At 37.9% G+C, this 13,446-nt stretch overlaps 1 protein-coding gene across 13 annotated transcripts in view; it reads left to right on the top strand.

Annotated features, from left to right (window-relative positions):
- MEF2C (myocyte enhancer factor 2C) overlaps nt 1–13,446 on the top strand; it is a 206,225-nt gene that overhangs the window by 107,802 nt on the left and 84,977 nt on the right. For all 13 annotated transcript variants that reach the window (XM_060201151.1, XM_060201156.1, XM_060201153.1 and 10 more), the window contains one exon: nt 6,326–6,529. In XM_060201151.1, the coding sequence (XP_060057134.1) occupies nt 6,326–6,529 (204 nt within the window). The remainder of the gene's footprint in view (nt 1–6,325; nt 6,530–13,446) is intronic.

Below are 13,446 nucleotides of genomic sequence, written 5' to 3'. Positions count from 1 at the left end.
ATTTGGTTACACCAAATTTGAGGAGTACCTAAAAGTAAATACAAATAGTGGTTTTAATGATATTTTTGTGCTGAAAAAACACTTTGATGGTAAGTGTTGTAATGTGCTAAGTTCTGCGGTTTGAATACAACAAAAACCATGCTGTATTGAGACATTCCACCTACATTTTGTGGTCATGAAAGTCTGATTAAAAGTGGTTTTAGATATATGAAAGTATTTTGGGCTAGTGCTTTCTGATTGAATGAATTCTGTAGTCTAATTTGTTGTATAAAATAGCAAATGTGCAGGTATACTTGTATAACTAAAGTGCATCTAAATGAAATATTAAGTCATTTTGTATACTTTTATATAACTAATGATTATACTTCTTTATGCATTTCAACAGAATAGTCTTTATTTAGCTCTTTTTAAAAATACTAATCATGACTCTTCTTAATGAGCAAGAATAAAAGTTTCTAAAGTAGTATGATTATCAGATATGAAAATAAAGCACCAGCTATAATTTTTAGAAGCGCTTCAGAAAAATCAGTAAGCATAAAGGAGAAAGTGAGAGAGTGCAGTTATTACAAGCAAAAAATTGTCCAGTTGAAACATAAATAGCATATCTGAATAGCTACTGACTAGCTGATGCAGACCAGTAAGTACCTGAACAAGATATTTACCAAAGAATGATCATCAGGGATTTCATAGTTCATCTTCGACTTTCGGGAGTATTGAGATTCTGATATAGCATTTACTCTTCAAGCAAACAGACTGATATATTTTGTTCGTTTTACTGTTTCTATGAATCAGCTGTGAAATGGTTGGTATCTAAGATTTATTGAGGGTCTGGGGAGATGGCATCATGAGTAGTGAAAAGATTTTAATGCCTGGAGCACTAGATCTGACTTTTAGCATTATACTTGATACTGTATATATATATTGGAGTTGTCAGCAGGGCCTCTTGCAGTACTACAAGCATGACTTTCAAATAGAAGAGAGAGAGAGAGACTGACTGACTGAGACTACAGCACTCAGGTTTCCCGAGGTATTGTAGTACCACTACCATGCAGTATTGTGAACTCAGGATGAGCACATGGGAAAACAGGCACCTCTCCAGGTGAGCTATTTCATCCACCCATATGTGCATATCTATTTGTATACAGTCCTCACAGATAGATAGTATCTCTACTTTTTCAGGTTAAATGAAACATGGAGAATTACCAAGCTCAAAGAAGTTGAACGTATTTCTTAAGACTAGGATGGGAGTTGGGCAGTAGCGCAGCAGGTTAAGCACAGGTGGCACAAAGCAGAAGGACCTCCATAAGGATCCCGGTTCGAGCCCCCAGCTCCCCACTTGCCAGGGAGTTGCTTCACAGGAGGTGAAGCAGATCTGCAGGTGTCTATCTTTCTCTCTCCATCTCTGTCTTCCCCTCCTCTCTCCATTTCGCTCTGCCCTATCCAACAATGAGGACATCAACAACAACAATAATAACTACAACAATAAAACAAGGGCAACAAAAGGGAATAAATAAATATTTTTTTTAAAAAAAAGGACTAGGACATAACACACTCAGCTATGCAGCATTTAGCGGCAAGGACTGTGGAGTCGAAACCCTATGGTCCTGACTTTTCTGATATGTGCTGCCTTCAACTGCAGGTGTGTCAGACAACATAATCACTATTAAGTAGAGTACTGGTTCTTTTTTTTTTAATGTTTGAGTTGTTAAAAATTATTTAGGAACTGATAAATAACTTTGTGACATATATTTATATTTCTTTTTATTTTATTTTATTTATTTTATTTATAAAAAGGAAACACTGACAAAACTATAGGATAAGAGGGGTACAACTCCACACAATTCCCCCCACCAGAACTCCGTATCCTATCCCCTCACTTGATAGCTTTCCTATTCTTTATCCCTCTGGGAGTATGGACCCTCTGGGAGTATGGTCATTGTGGGATGCAGAAGGTGGAAGGTCTGGCTTCTGTAATTGCTTCCCAGCTGAACATGGGTGTTGACAGGTCGATCCATACTCCCAGCCTGCCTCTCTCTTTCCCTAGTGTGGTGGGGTTCTGGGGAGTCAGAGACCCAGGACATATTGGTGGGGTCTTCTGCCCAGGGAAGTCTGGTTGGCATCATGCTAGCATCTGGAACCTGGTGGATGAGAAGAGAGTTAACATATAAAGCTGAACAAGTTGCTGACTAATCATGAACCTAAAGGCTGGAGTAGTGCAGATGAAGAGTTGGGGGTGGAGTCTCCGTTTTGTAGATAGCTAGTATATTGATACTGGGGCAGCTTGGAACATTCCTACTTATGACCACAAAATGAGCTCAGATCTACAGGGATGCAGAGGTCACTCACATAGGCTTCTAAGCTGAATATGGACCCCAGATCACACCAAATCCATTGGGGTTTGCAGTCAGCAATATTTATACACCTTCCCCATATTTGGGAGCTACTCTCTTCCCTAATCCAGCTTTCTAGTCCTTTATGCAGCCATGACATCATCCCCCCCAGACAATATCTTGGATCTACCTGCATTTCAGATTTCAGACTCAGGGAAAAAAAAGAAAAAACTAGTATGGCCACAGGCCCTTTGGAATATAACTAAAATATGCCTACTAGCTATCTACAAAACAGAGGCCCCGCCCCCCAGCTCTTCATCTGTACTATTGCAGCCTTTAGGTTCATGATTAGTCATCAATTTGTTTGGCTTTATATGTTGACTGTCTTTTCAGCCACCAGGTTCCAGATGCTAGCATGATGCCAACCAGACTTCCCTGGACAGACAACCCCACCAATGTGTCCTGGAACTCCGATTCCCCAGAGCCCCACCCCACCAGGGAAAGAGAGAGGCAGGCTGGGAATACGGATCAACCTGTCAACACCCATGTTCAGTGGGGAAGCAATTACAGATCCAGACCTTCCACCTTCTGCATCCCACAATGACCTTGGGTCTATACTCCCAGAGGGATAAAGAATAGGAAAGCTATCAGGGGAGGGGATGGGATACAGAGTTCTGGTGGTGGGAATTATGTGGAGTTGTACCCCTCTTATCCTATAGTTTTGTCAGTGTTTCCTTTTTATAAATAAAATTTAAAAAAAAGAATATGGGGATGAAAGGAGCATAAGAATGGTGGTCTAGATTTAAAAGTCACTGTAAATAGGCAATAGATTAAAAAAAACAAACAAACAAGCTGACCTCAGCAAGATGGGTTTGATTTGAATGTGGAAAAAAAAATTAAATTGTTTGCTCCTCCTGAAAGCAATAAATACATCTAGGGGAGAAAATCCAGCCTGTTAGGGTACCAAAAGCTTCAGCCTATTGCAGGGACCGTACTTGCATTCTTATGCCAGATCTGAATTGTTTTCTGGTCCTCTGTTTGTCTTCCTACTCTCTCAGTCTCTGTCTCATAGTAAATAAATAGATAAATAATTTAGTTTCAAAAAAGAGTAAGTAAGCAAAAACATGAGCAATCTAGTATCTCAGCAGTAGGCTTTTTGTTTTGTTTGTTTGATTTTTTTTTGCCATCGGGATTATCACTGGGCCTTGGTCAGAAGTATGAATCCACTGCTCCTTCTGTTTTTTTATTAGATAAAACAGAGAGAAATTGAAAGGGGAGGTAGGGAGGGATGGATAGATAGAGAGAGAGAAAGAGAGAGAGAGAGATCTGCAGACCTACTTCACTGCTCGCTCCTGAAGTGTACCCCCTGTAGGTGGGGATCGGGGCTCGAACCCAGGTCTACACATGGTAACATGTGCACTTAATCCAGTGTGCCACCATCCAGCCCCCAGCAATAGGTTTGAGAAACAGATTTCTTCAGCCTTTGATACAAATTTGCTTTATTTCCCAGATGTACTGGGCCACTGGACTTTTTCTCTGAAAGTGTACTTGATGAAAAACATGTCGGGAAACACTGGATCAGTGTAAAGGCTTATCATTAAGATTATTCATGGGACTGGTGGTCAAAAGATACTAAGTTAAGAGATGCTTGAAACTGAGAGTAGTGATTATACATTTGGAATTGATAGGATTGGCAGGTAGGAAATACTCAACACAACAGATCATCAGAAGCAGTAAGGAGAATGAGGCTTTGGAGACTGGGATGACTTGAAGAGGGAATGACTCCCCAATAGAGTTTGTCTAGGACAGGAAGACCATAAGGATATGAATGGTAGGACTGTCAGATAAATAGACAAGAAAAATGTGAACCTGAGAGACACTTTGAGGAGGAATTATGAAGATTGTAACAGATTAGATTAAACGAAGAAATCAAAGATAACAATACAACCTCTGACCTGGAAGTGGAAGAAAGATACACAGAACAGGGAGATTTAAATCTTTTTTTTATTATTTTTTTATATTTATTTTTTTCCCTTTTGTTGCCCTTATTGTTGTAGTTATTATTGCTGTCATTGTTGGATAGGACAGAGAGAAATGGAGAGAGGAGGGAAACACAGAGAGGGGGAGAGAAAGAGAGATACCTGCAGACCTGCTTCACTGCCTGTGAAGCGACTCCCCGACAGGTGGAGACCCAAGGGCTCAAAACAGGATCCTTAAGCCAGTCCTTGCACTTTGTGCCATGTGCGCTTAACCCGCAGCACTGCTGCTGGACCCATCCCGACTTAAATCTTCTTTAAAAAAATTTTTAATTGGTTATTTAATAATGATTAACAGGGTCTTAAGATAACAGGGGTACGATTCCACACAGTTTCTACCACCAGATTTTCGTGTTCCATCCCCTTCATTGGAAACTTCCTTATTTATCTGTCTGGGAATATGGACCAAAATTCTTTATGAGGAGCAGAAGGTGGGAGGTCTGGCTTCCATAATTGCTTCTCCAATGTACATAGGCATGGTGAATCCTTACTCCCAGCTTGTTTCTGTCTTTCCCTAGTGAAGTAGTGTTCTGGGGAGGTGAGGTTCCAGGACACATTGGTGTGAGGCCAGTCTGTCCAGAGAAGTCATGATAGCCTCTGCAGCTTGCTAGCAGATTATTGTAGTTGGAGGGGTGACTGCTCAGGCTTGGTGAGGGAGACTAAAATCTTAGTGTATCATGGCTAACATACTTACCAACTATGTGCCGGATTTCTCAAAAAACAAAATACAACACTTTCACTGTTGGATGTAGATATATATCCCCTCAAGTGTTTTCAGTTAAATGGCATGGAATTAAGCAATTTTAAGAACTTTTGAACAGAAATCAAAAATGCTATGTCAGAAATGCCATGTCCATTCTTACAGTTGTCAAATATTGGTCAAATAATGGAAGATGCTAACTCTTCTGAAATTAGTATTACTTCTTTAATCTTAAGAGACCTTCATTAAAGGGAGTCAGGCTGTAGTACAGCGGGTTAAGCGCACATGGTGCAAAGGACCAGCACAAGGATCCTGGTTGGAGCCCCCGGCTCCCCACCTTCAGGGGAGTCGCTTCACAGGTGGTGAAGCAGGTCTGCAGGTGTCTATCTCTCTCCCTGTCTTTTTCTCCCCCTCTCTGTCTTCCCCTCCTCTCTCCATTTCTCTCTGTCTTATCCAACAACTAGACATCAATAACAACAATAATAATTACAACAACAACAAAAACAAGGGCAACAAAAGGAAAAATAAATAGTAAAAAAAAATTTTTTAATAATAATTTTAAAAAAGAAACCTTCATTAAATGCTTGACAGAAATCTGGCATTTGTAGGTTCTTGTGCAACAACAAACTAGAAATCACACACTTTCAAATTCTAAGCAAAAATTATTTTTTGATTTATTTGTTTTCTTTCCAGATGTGTTAGTGCCCAGGGGCTCTCTGACAGTGACAAACTTTGTTTTTTGGCTTTTTTTAAAAAAAAGGAAAGAAAAAAAAGCAGTTTGGGGTCAATGTTATGTGGCGGTGCACCCAGTTAAGCCCACATAGTACTATGTGCATGGACCCCGAGTCCCCACTGTCCACCTGCAGCAGGTAGTCTTCACAGGCAGTGAAGCAGGTCTGCAGGTATCTTTCTCTCTTCCTCTCCCCCCCCCTTCTAGTTTCTGTCTGTCTTATCAAATAAGAAAGAGAGAAAGAAAGGAAGGAAGGAAGGAAGAAAGAAAGAAAGAAAGAAAGAAAGAAAGAAAGAAAGAAAGGAGCCCCAATGATAACCCTGGAGGCAAAAACTGGGAAAAGAGAAAGAAAGAGAGGGAGAGAGAGGAAGACAGTAAGAAAGAAAGAGAGAAAGAAAGGAAGAAAGAAAGAAAGAAAAGAAAAGAAAAAGAAAAGAAAAGAAAAGAAAGAAAACACTGATAAAATGCATGAGTGGTCTGTTTTTTTTTTTTTTTCTTTTAAAAACTTGCTTGCTTATTTTTTTTCCAGGTGACATTTACAAAGAGGAAATTTGGGTTGATGAAGAAGGCCTATGAGCTGAGCGTGCTGTGTGACTGTGAGATCGCGCTGATCATCTTCAACAGCACCAACAAGCTGTTCCAGTACGCCAGCACCGATATGGACAAGGTGCTGCTGAAGTACACAGAGTACAATGAGCCACACGAGAGCCGGACGAACTCAGACATTGTGGAGGTGAGAGCACATTGCGTAGCTGGTGAGCCCAAGATTCAGTAGAGCCCAGGGATGTTCAGATCAACCCCTTCGCACTCAACACAAGCATACATACTGCCTCCCCTTTCAAATTTAGGTGCTGATTACTCTTACACATATGCCCACACTTATTACCCCACTATTACTCCAGCTTTTCATTCCCCCTCCAGATAGAAGTCAGGGCAGTCTATGTCTCCTCCTAACTAGGCATCAAGTACCACTGTCAAATTAATTATTGGCTTCATCCTTCATGAGCGATGCATCATTGTCTTCTATATCCTCTATCATTCTAGTGAGCAAATGTTGATTTACAGAATTATTGTTGTTGCAAGGATAATGTTTCACTTCCACCCAAGACAGAGGTCTGTATACCTCACTCTCCATCAAACTATTACCCTTTTTTTTTTCCCCATAGATCCCCAGACACAACTGTCTCCCCCTAGCATTGTCCAGAGCTCAGTCAGGACACTTGGGGTCAGAAACTGTGGCCAGGGCACCCTCTCTGACATTTTAGATGATTTCTAAATATAGATTAGTTTCCCAGAACAGAAAAAAAAAATTATCTATCTTTAAATGATTTCACAGCAACCTTACACGTCAGATCTCCACTTTATATTCTTTATATTTCTTTCTTTTTTTTATTCATCCTAATGCTTTCTTTCTGGAACAATAAAGACAGTTACTCTCCTAGAAATGCTTTTTTTTCCTGAAAAAAAATTGTATCATTTAATTTAGCAGTGAAAACTGTTAATACACCCAAAATTTGAAATCTGGTGAATATGCATTTCTAAATGTTAGCTTGGTGTTTTATGAAAGTCACAGTTAAAACATTGTTTTGTTGTGCCAAAAATAAAAAAGACATATTAAAATAAACCTCAGTAATGTTTTAGGTTTAGTAGCATATTTTACATGGCCATGCAGTTTTAGTTGAAGCTTTTTAAACACTGTCTTCATATGTCTTATTTAAATGCTGTCGTTGTGTCATGCAGTAACCTCACGTAAACAATGGATACTAAATCAACAAGAAAGAGGCATAATGAGGATTGTTCCCATCTGTCTGTTTTCCTCACCTATTAATCTACTCATAGTTTCCTAAACTGTGATTGTTTTTCCAAAACCAAGGGAACACTAGTAAATGTCTTTGATAAAGTCAGTTTGCCAGAGTACACGTGATTATGCCATTGGTTCCTTATTATGTAAAAATCCAATGTTAATCCTAATCAAATTAATCAACTATATGTATTTACCTTCCATCTATATTTACATATATTTGCCAGCCTTCCCCCCTCCTTTTTTTTTTCCTCTATGGTTCTGCCTTCTCTTCCTTTCTAAGTCGTACCTACACTTATTTCTACTTCCAAATGACCTTCCTTTTTTCCTCTTCTCTCTCTGGGTTTTTATGGGATTGGAGTTCAGAGCCTTTTAGTTATCTTCCAGTAAACATTTCTCCCTCTCTGGGAGTATGGACTAAATTCTTTTTGGGGTGCATAAGATGGGGAGAACTAGTTAGTTTTTAAGTCTTTTTGGTGCTTTTGTATGTGTAGGTTCATACATGCATTTAATTCAGATACACACAGTACATTTAAAACACTGTCTCACTACTAAAATCATTGCAACAAGTTTTTCTGGGTAGCAAAGGATTTGGGTTGGAATTTAGCAGTGGCCTGGTCTATTATTTAACATGATGTGAAATGAAGTAAAAACATCTTATACTAGTTGCAGGGTTGTCTATTCTTAAAATTTCATTTTTAAAAGAATTTCAGAATGTAGATAATTTTATCTTCTCAGATTTTTGCTTTGCTTTGCTCAGGAATATCAAGTGTGACTTAAAGGTGGCATATATTGTCACATGCTACAATATTTTTCTTGTTCTTGTACAGAAGTATATGTAAGTTTAACTTCTTCTGAGACCATGAGAAGACTCCTTGGTTGAAAATCAGAGAGTTTGGGTGTGGATCTTATCTTGCTCAGTCTTACTGTGATGAGTTAGTTACTTCCCTAACCAGAGTTTTCTCATCTCAATAAATGAAGACACTAAATTCAAAAGCCCTTCACCACATAATTCTTTAAGAAGCAATGGTTTTAAAGAGGGTAAAACAATCGTTTTATTATTTTGCATTTAACATGACTATATGAAAATTCTGAATCTCTCAAAAATATGTTCTGGGACTCTGAGGTCAGGTCTAGAGGTTTGAGAGATGAGAATACCAATTCTGTGGATAAAAATAACATGTTGTGAGTCTGTCCTGCTCAATGACCTGAATCATACATTCTTTTATCTATTTGGTTTTTGTTTTTTCCACATGTTAGTAATATCTGAAGTGTGGAGAAAGGGGAGAGGGTAAAATGGAATTGGAATCATTTAACTTGATGAAATTTTCAACATCCCCACATGGAGTCTATTTTGAAGTGCAGTTTGAAATTGATCTGCCTGAGATCATTGGTAAACAAGTGGAGATATAGGTAGGAAACTGCATTTATAACAAGTTTCCCACGTAATTCTTAGAAATACTAAATTGGAAAAATCTCTACAGCACCTAAGACATAAATTGTGCTGCAGGATACAGACCTGTGGTAATATTGGGGACTTAAGGAATCCCTACTTAAACTGAATCTAACAGGAAGTCGAAAGTTTAGATAGTTTACTACTCCTGGGTAAAATTTAAAATCCTATTTATTTTAATTTAATGGAATACATTTCACTGAGTAAGTGTAATGAGTATAATATGTTTCATGAAGGGTCATTAGTTTTATATTTCCCCTTTGGAACATTACTCCCTCTCTTTTAACCATCTGAAAAGAGTTTACTCACAAGAAAAAAAAAGAGAGAGAGAAAGGTAAAAAGAGAGAGAGAGATTAGCAAGGAGAGAGAAATAATATGATACCCAGCATTTAGACTGAAATCCAAATTTCTGGGCCCTACTAGAGTAGCTTTACAGGGTCATGGGAAATCGTGCAGTGCGTGGGTGTTGCAAAGGATTCCTTCTTTTAGCAAAAAAAGCTCTGCGTAATTATCATGTCTTTGCTTGATAATTAGCGCTACTGCTACAATAGCACAAAGACTAACAAAGACTTAACAGACAGACTGAGATGGTTTTTTTTTTTTATTATTGTATGATAATGCAACTTGAATATCTGTTTAGATACAATATATAAATATACCAGATTTAGTAAATGTGTAAAATTTTTAATCTATTGGTTTGAAAAAAAATGGTTATTGTAACAAAAGCATTTCCTTTGAAGAAAGACCATTTGATTTGACTCTAGGAAAATTATACTGAATATTTACCCAAAATGCTAGTGGATGGGGTTGTTGAAATTCAACAGGGATTATGATATTATTAAGACTCTGCCTTCTTAGTCTCTTCCAACTGCTCCATTCCTCCTCTCTTAACTGTTTTCCTACCTTCATCGTTGGTGTTGGTCTCTTTGCCTGGCTGATGTGGTGCTTAGGTCTTCAGAGTGACCTGAAGTGTACAGAACTCATGAGGCAGGATTTTAGGACATTCCTTCACTTCACAGTGATTAAGCAAGTGTCAGTTTATGTTTATCACTGTGCTTGAGATTCTGAAGTAGCAGAAGACAGACATTCTTGTTAAGGCTACAAAACATATAATGAGATCGCTTGGGGCCAATTGAAGAGAAAAGGAGTTATAATCTCATTGATGTTGCATATGCTACTGACACGAAACTGTACACTAAACAATTTAACAAAGCTTCCACTCAAGGAAATCTTATACACTAGATTGTTCTAGGTGATCTTGGGAGGAAGGGAAGTCTGCAGCCTAATTGCCTTCATGTTGAGCATGTGTTCTAAACACAAAACGCCCAAATGAAAGTGTCCCCTAGCACCCCAGAGGAGTCTCTTTCTTATCAGTGGCTCTGGTTCCACTGAGCTGCTCATCCAGGGTGAGTCGGAAGTCGAAGTTCCTACGTGTGAAGGAAGAGTAACACAGGAGTCCTTTGCTGGTTACTGGGAAATAACAAAGGTTGATGTGACTCTTATAGATACAAGAATGGGACAAATAAAAGTGGATATGTCTGGAGGGAGGAAGAGTGGTATGAGATGATATTTACAGGAAGTCATTTCTGTCACATGAATACAGTTTGGATTTAGATATCTTGGAGCAGCTGTTGCAACAAGATGGTTCCTTGTGCAGTAATAATTAAGGCCTGAATTGAAAGTGGAAAGACCTTAAAATACCCTGTAAATGTTATTGCTTCTTGATAATACTAGAGGATATCAACAAGCTATATATAGTTTGGTGAAAATTGAAGGGTGCCATTTGTTGAAAAGTGGATACAGGGAATGATCAGATTGGACTTCTTATAAAATTATGGAGTAGAGGTAAAATATTAAATATGTCTGTTTTACTTGAGCACTTATTATATCTAATCCAGTTAAGTTTATTCTAATTTAGTACTTCTAAAATAAAAATACATGAAATTGTGTGTATGAATTCTCTACAGATATATATTATATACAGAACTTTTTCTTTTTGAAGAAAAATTATTTATTTTATTATTGAATAGAGGAGGCAGAAATAAATTGAAAGGGGAAGGGAAGATAGAGAGGAAAAGAAACAGAGAGATACCTGCAGCCCAGCTTCACCAACTATGAAGCTTCCCCCACACACACAAGTGGGGACCAGAGGCTTGAACCTGAGTCCTTGTGTACTATAATGTGTGTATTTAACTAGGTGCGCCCCCCCCCAGTCCCCAAAAAAGTTTCTTTACTTTTTTTTTTTTTTTTGGTTATTGCTAGGGCTTCACCATTCCGAGCCAACTTTTGCAAATAGATAAAGAGAGATGAAAGAAAGAGAGGGGCGGGAAGTACATTACAGGACTAAAGGTGGGGACAGGGTTCAAAGCTGTGTTGAGAACATAGAATCTTTCCAAGTGAGCTAATTCACAGCCTATAAATATTTTCTTAAAATAAAAAGTACATTCATTCATTTGTTTGATCATACGCTACACTTCCATTCTTTCATGTAGCCCCTGAAAACACATTTGCCGAACGCGTTACATGCTGTGAAATGTCTGAAGATACAAATACGACCAAGGTCCTCTAAGGACTGTTGGTCCTTAAGGTTGTTGACAATGTCATGCATAATCTAATTCAGATCATTCTCATTCTCTACAGTTTCACCTTTTGCTATTTTCCTCTACAAATCCTTGCTCCCCTCACATATATACAATATCCAGTAGCCTAAATGTGTTTTACCTATCTCAGCTATTCCAAATCTCTCTTGGTCTTCGACATTCTTTACTAGAGCTTTACCTGACTTTTATGTAGTATCCATTGGAGTCACTTTTCAGCTTTTACTTTTGGAAAGCCACCCTAGAACTCCTATAGTTTGAGTGAGGTGCTTTTTCCTAAGTTACAGTTGTAGAGTTTTATACCCCAGCAAAACACTGGTGAAATCACTGGCTACCACATTGTCTCTTCCATAATGGATTTTCAACTTCTAGTGGACAGAAACTGAAAATTTTGACTGCTATCACATCTTCAGGGATTATTGTGAGCTAGAGAGAGGGAGAGGGTTTTAGGTCCTCAGAGTATATTCATAGAATAAATAGGTGAGATAGTTATAATGGCACATTTCCAAGTGATTATCATAAAACTTAATGTTGGCCATTTAAGGTGTGAAAATTATTTTTATAGCTTCAATGAAATATTTCATTAAAGTAGATACATTTTATCAAAGGACTATCAGGAAACTAGAATAATTGAGATCTGTCTTATTTAGTAGCCCATAGCCTTAAGTGGCCATTTACATTGAAGTTAATTAAAATGAGACAGTGTCCAACTAGGTTTCTGGGCCACACTAACCACATTTCAAATGTTCATTAGTGACTAGTAGCTACAGAATGAGATGGAAAATATACAGAAGACTTTGATTCTCACAGAAAGTTCTATGGGTCAGCACTAGTCTAGAATCAAATGTAAAAGTAAAACATTTAAACTAATTGTGTTCTCAGTGTTTATATATAAACTAAATACTATTCCCTAATTGTTTCTTTTTTTTTTTAAGCATTACCAGAGCTTCACCACTTCCAGCCAGTTTTTTTCTTTTCCCCACATAGAAAGGCAGAGACCAAAGTAGAGAGACACACAACAAACAACACCAAAGTTTCCTTAAGTGCAGTGGAGAACTGGCTCGAACCTGGGCTGTGTATATGACACAAAAGCTATCTTTACGGAAGCTATCTTACTGGTTCCTCCCTAACAGATTAAGATGTTTTGAAAAAAATATAGTTTTTATATAATATATTAAAGGCCATAAAAATCACCATATATACTGAAAGTATCCAGTTCAATCCAGGTCATAACAATGTTGGGAGAAAATTCAAGTCTCTTGAGGCTGAGGAGATGGCATAATGGTTCTAAAAAAGACTTCTATGCCTGAGGCACTGAGGCCCCAGGTTCAGTCCCCAACACCATCTTTAAGCCAGAGCTGAGCAGTGCTCTGGTGTGTCTTTCTCTGTGTATCTCTCTCTCTCTTTCATTAAAAACATAAATAAGTAAATAAATAAAATGCACTATTTTAAAAAGGAGAGAAAATTTCAAGTTTCAAAAGTAAATCAAGGTGAAAGGAAAATCACTGTGTTCTGAAGTTAAGAACAAGATTAATTCTTCAACATAAAATCTAATGAGTGAATTTCAAACCAAAGAATTATTGCCTTGAGATTTTAAAATGTAGAGCATAAATATTCACTTTGAAGAATACTAATTTATAACTGAACTCACCATAAAACTAAGCACATATTTTACTCTAAAACCAATAATCATAGAGTCAATCAGTAATGTTATTACCTGGTCAGAAAGCACTTGCAAATTTTCTGGGCTGACTGGGAGCACTTAATGATGTGAGCTAGATAACATGAGCTGGTTGGTT

The sequence above is a fragment of the Erinaceus europaeus genome, chromosome 11 (genome assembly GCF_950295315.1).
Source record: "Erinaceus europaeus chromosome 11, mEriEur2.1, whole genome shotgun sequence".
Lineage (NCBI taxonomy): Eukaryota > Metazoa > Chordata > Mammalia > Eulipotyphla > Erinaceidae > Erinaceus > Erinaceus europaeus.
Note: the sequence above shows the minus strand (reverse complement) of the source record. Positions and strands in the feature narration are given on the sequence as shown.